Below are 4,162 nucleotides of genomic sequence, written 5' to 3'. Positions count from 1 at the left end.
CGTCGCCGGGCACCACAGAACAGAAAAGGGCCCGCATGATATCATGGCAAACATAAATATCGTATTTCATTCTTTCGTAACATAAAGGGGAAGGATCCCGATGCATGTGACATACATATATGCATGAGTTCCCTTAACATATCTAACATGACATTACATAAGCAGTGTTAACATCGCATATACGTTTCTTACATTACATGGCATCTCACATGACTTACATTACATGACATATTACATAACATGAAAGTACATTCCAGTTGCATAAATATCTCATGACATGACTCGATAATACTACATGTATCCATGGCATCGATCAACATTTTCATGGCATATATTACCAACGTATCATTCATAACTTCACATAACATAAACAGTCAACATAACCCATTACGTTTTATAACATAAACAGCCACATAATTCATACATATCATATCACATATTAAAACATGGTGCATGCAGGGGCCACAGGACACGCACCATCATACAACACGTAGTAAGCTAACTCCCAACAGTAAGGTCACTTACCTCGATGGTCTTGGTTGAAGTCACTCAAAACGAGCTAATCCCAATGGTTAAATACGTCCTATAATAACCACATAAAAGCTTAGGAGCCTTTCATAACATACCCTAGCTAAATCTCATGCTATTTATCAAAATAAACTCCCGACCTAATCTGTCTTTAACGTTTAGGAACCATACTGACCTCGGATGGTAAAACTAAGGGTAGAAACGGCTTTAAAAGGGCAAAAAACCTAGGAATCGATATATTATAGTGAGCTGCCGAGCCGACCAATTAAGCCGCCAAGCCAAGCCGCGGGTCATGACGGAGCCGAGCCGAGAGCACTCGTGTAGAGCTGAGACCAAGGCTGCAGGGCGCGTCCGTGTTGGGCCGAAACGCACAGGGCCTGCGTTCGTTCCGTGAGCAGGTTCAGAGGTCGAAACCCGATACGACTTTGCGTCTTCTTCGCCCGAACCCTCACGAAAACCCTAATCTTATGTGTCGCCGCTGCCGACGTCGACGACGCAATCCCTTCCATTTTCGACGACGGTATGTGGCATCCTCCTCCTTTGTTCCGACGGTTTTCCTTCTTTGACGCAGCAATTCCGACGTCGATGTTAACTTCCACTCGACTCTTCCTCCAAAATAGCAACACAATCGGTTTCGAGAACTCGCCGAACAAGAAAACTACCCAGTGAACCACCCACACGTTTTCCCGGCTAACACTCGATTATCCCGTACTCTCAGACACCCTCGAAAACACAAACAAATTTGGAGAGCAAAAGTCGTTTTCCAAGGAAGGAGGAGAGTTGAATATAGGAATATAAAAGGTCTTTATGACTTTTCCTTTAAGACAGTAACTTCCTTGTTAGAAATCGCACCTTTTCCAGCGAGAATAAATGCTAGCATAATATCTTTTCATTTTGGCAGCAAAAATAAAATCTCAGCATAAAATCTAAAATAAATAAAACAAAAATCTGAATCCTTACAGATGCCCTGCAGACTTGCAGGATGCCATGTTCAAGTATGCACCGAGCAAATGACCTTTATGGTCTATCAAGGGGAGTAGTCTAAGGTCACGGAGGAACAAGAAGAGAGTAAGTTACCTTAGCCACGAATCAAGAACCTCCTAAGACCTCCCATGGTAGAGCATGCTCATGACTTAGACTACACTGCTTGGAATGCATGAAGCCTTGAGCGTAGGTTAAGCAGACTGTATTATAGGGCAAGCCGTTGATGCAGTATTAAGACTACATCGCTTGGAACGTAAGAAGCCTTGGATATAGGTTTTCAGACTACGCTGCTTGGAATGCATGAAGCCTTGAGCGTAGGTTAAGAAGACTGTATTTAGGGCAAGCCCTTGATGCAGTATTAAGACTACATCGCTTGGAACGTAAGAAGCCTTGAATGTAGGTTTTCAGACTATGCCGCTTGGAACGCATGAAGCCTTGGGCATAGATTAAGCAGACTGTATCGAAGGGCAAGCCCTGAGATGCAGTAAGACTACGTCGCTTGGAACGCATGAAGCCTTGAACGTAGGTTAAGGCTGTGTCGCATGGAACGCATGAAGCCTTGGACATAGGATTGTTAGGTGCATGTCTAGTGCCATAAATCGTAGGGGGAGTGTCTTGGAGAACAAACCAAGAAGAGAACAAGAACCTAGAAATTACCAAGAACAAGAGAAAGATCAAGGACTAGAACATGGATCAAGATCCTAGTTCTAAGGAGAAGAACCAAGAACAAAGGATCAAGAACTAAGAACCAAGAACCAAGAACCAAAAACCAAAAACTATAGTACTAAGGCCCTTAAAGGAAAACCAAGGTTTTAGAATTCAAGGACCAAGGTCCTCAAGAAAGATCAAGATAAGAACCCCAAGTCAAGAACAAGAATTAGAAGGGCCTAAGTACTTACAACAAGAACAAGATCAAGAACAAGCAAGAACAAAGAATGTGGTACCCTAGCATATCAAGGACACGATTAAGAGCCTATAAGTAGGCTACTTACTGAGTCTTGTACTCATTCCTTATTCTTCATTTTTTTTTCAGGTGATAAGGAGCTGGTCGAGGTTGGGAGCGGACTCTGTAGCAGGTGTCATAGACTAACTTCACCCGTCGTCCTCAAACCTTTTGTTTTAAAATGTTTTGTGTCTGTTCATTATCCTCTCTTTTAATTATTATGTTGTATTTTAAATTACTAATGTGCACACGCTATTTTGGTATAAATTATATTTTAAATTTTAATGATTTTATCAAGAAGGAAAATTTTACCTGTCTTTTAGAGCGTCAGCCCGGTCCTTACACTATTACCTTTTGTTCACATGTCTTCCAAATTTATAGTGGATCCTCCTTTCCAAATCTTTTCTCCTTTTTTTTCTCATTCCGTTAACACTTAATTCTTTTCACAAATTTTCTTTTGTCATTTTATATTTAATCTATTCATTTGTCTACTGATATAGATGTACTGATCTAATAATATTAATCTAAAGTGATTTACTAGAATTCATATAAATTATTGGTAACTCAAAACTAATTAAGGAAGATTTAACCATTATGGGCTGTTATTTGTAAAAAAAATTGGAACACAATTGTTTTACATATCGTTTCTGAGAGCTACTTTGGCTTCACGAATGGCTCAACACGAGGGGAGCAGCGGAGCAGTTTCGATGAGCACGGTGACTGTTGCAATGGCGTTGCTGCTGCAACTTTTGTTGTTGGCGACTCGAACGGATGGAACTTGGGCGTGGAGGGATGGCCTAATGGGAAGGTGTTTAGAGCCGGTGACATATTAAGTGAGTTTTCAACTCTCGTTTTGATCGTTGAATAGTAACTGATGTTTTACTTGCGTAATCGTATCTATTAAGATTGATGCTTTGATGCTATGCTAAGAATGAAAAACATAAGTGGGATCAAAAGTCCGAGAAAAGAGAAAATATTCTACTAACCAAATCCTTGAGATAAGATAAAATATATCAAAACACAAGTCCCCTAGCAGACGCGTTTTAAAGCCTTAAGGAGAAACCCGAAAGGCAAAGCCCAAAGAGGATCTGGGTTGTTACATTACGGCTATATAAAATATATTCCAATAGTATGCGATCAAATTCGCAGTTAGATCGTTAATAATAAACGAAACGAATACATACTTTTTTTTTTTTTTTTTTTTTTTTTTTTTTTTTTTTTTTTTTTTTTTTTTNTATAGCTCCAAGAGGCACCAAAGTGTTCAATTCAGGCAATGATGAGATCATGCTCTCAACAGGACACAGCTTCTTCATATGCACCACGCCAGGCCACTCCCAAGCTGGGATGAAAATTGCTATCAATTCCCTCTAGTTCTCGACCACCCCGTCTCATTTACACGTCGATCTCGATGTAAATGTTCTAAATTGTAATTTTATAGAGATACCGATGTAACGATGATTTGGAAACATTGTGGAAATAAAATAATTGATAATAATTAAACGTGGTTATATGTATCTTATTATTATTTTTTCTCTTTATTTATTTATTTAATTTTTATAAATATGCTTAAATTAAATTTATAAAGGATAACAATACATTGAAAATAATTAATAATAATGTTAATGCATTCTATTTTTATAAATTAATATAAATAAAAAATGGGATATATTTGCTTAAATTATATCTACTAATAACTTATATCAACAT

General features: G+C 38.6%; 1 protein-coding gene across 1 annotated transcript; it reads left to right on the top strand.

The window, feature by feature from the left end:
- Nucleotides 1-820: 820 nt before the first annotated feature.
- LOC111787685 (basic blue protein-like) lies at nucleotides 821-3,826 on the top strand. Its single transcript, XM_023667713.1, has 3 exons — nucleotides 821-918; nucleotides 3,110-3,288; nucleotides 3,696-3,826. The coding sequence occupies exons 1-3, from the start codon at nucleotides 821-823 to the stop codon at nucleotides 3,824-3,826; spliced, it is 408 nt and encodes a 135-aa protein (XP_023523481.1).
- Nucleotides 3,827-4,162: the final 336 nt, after the last annotated feature.

Source organism: Cucurbita pepo, chromosome LG02, assembly GCF_002806865.2.
Source record: "Cucurbita pepo subsp. pepo cultivar mu-cu-16 chromosome LG02, ASM280686v2, whole genome shotgun sequence".
In the NCBI taxonomy this organism is placed as follows: Eukaryota; Viridiplantae; Streptophyta; class Magnoliopsida; order Cucurbitales; family Cucurbitaceae; genus Cucurbita; species Cucurbita pepo.
This window is presented reverse-complemented; position numbering and strand designations above follow the sequence as displayed.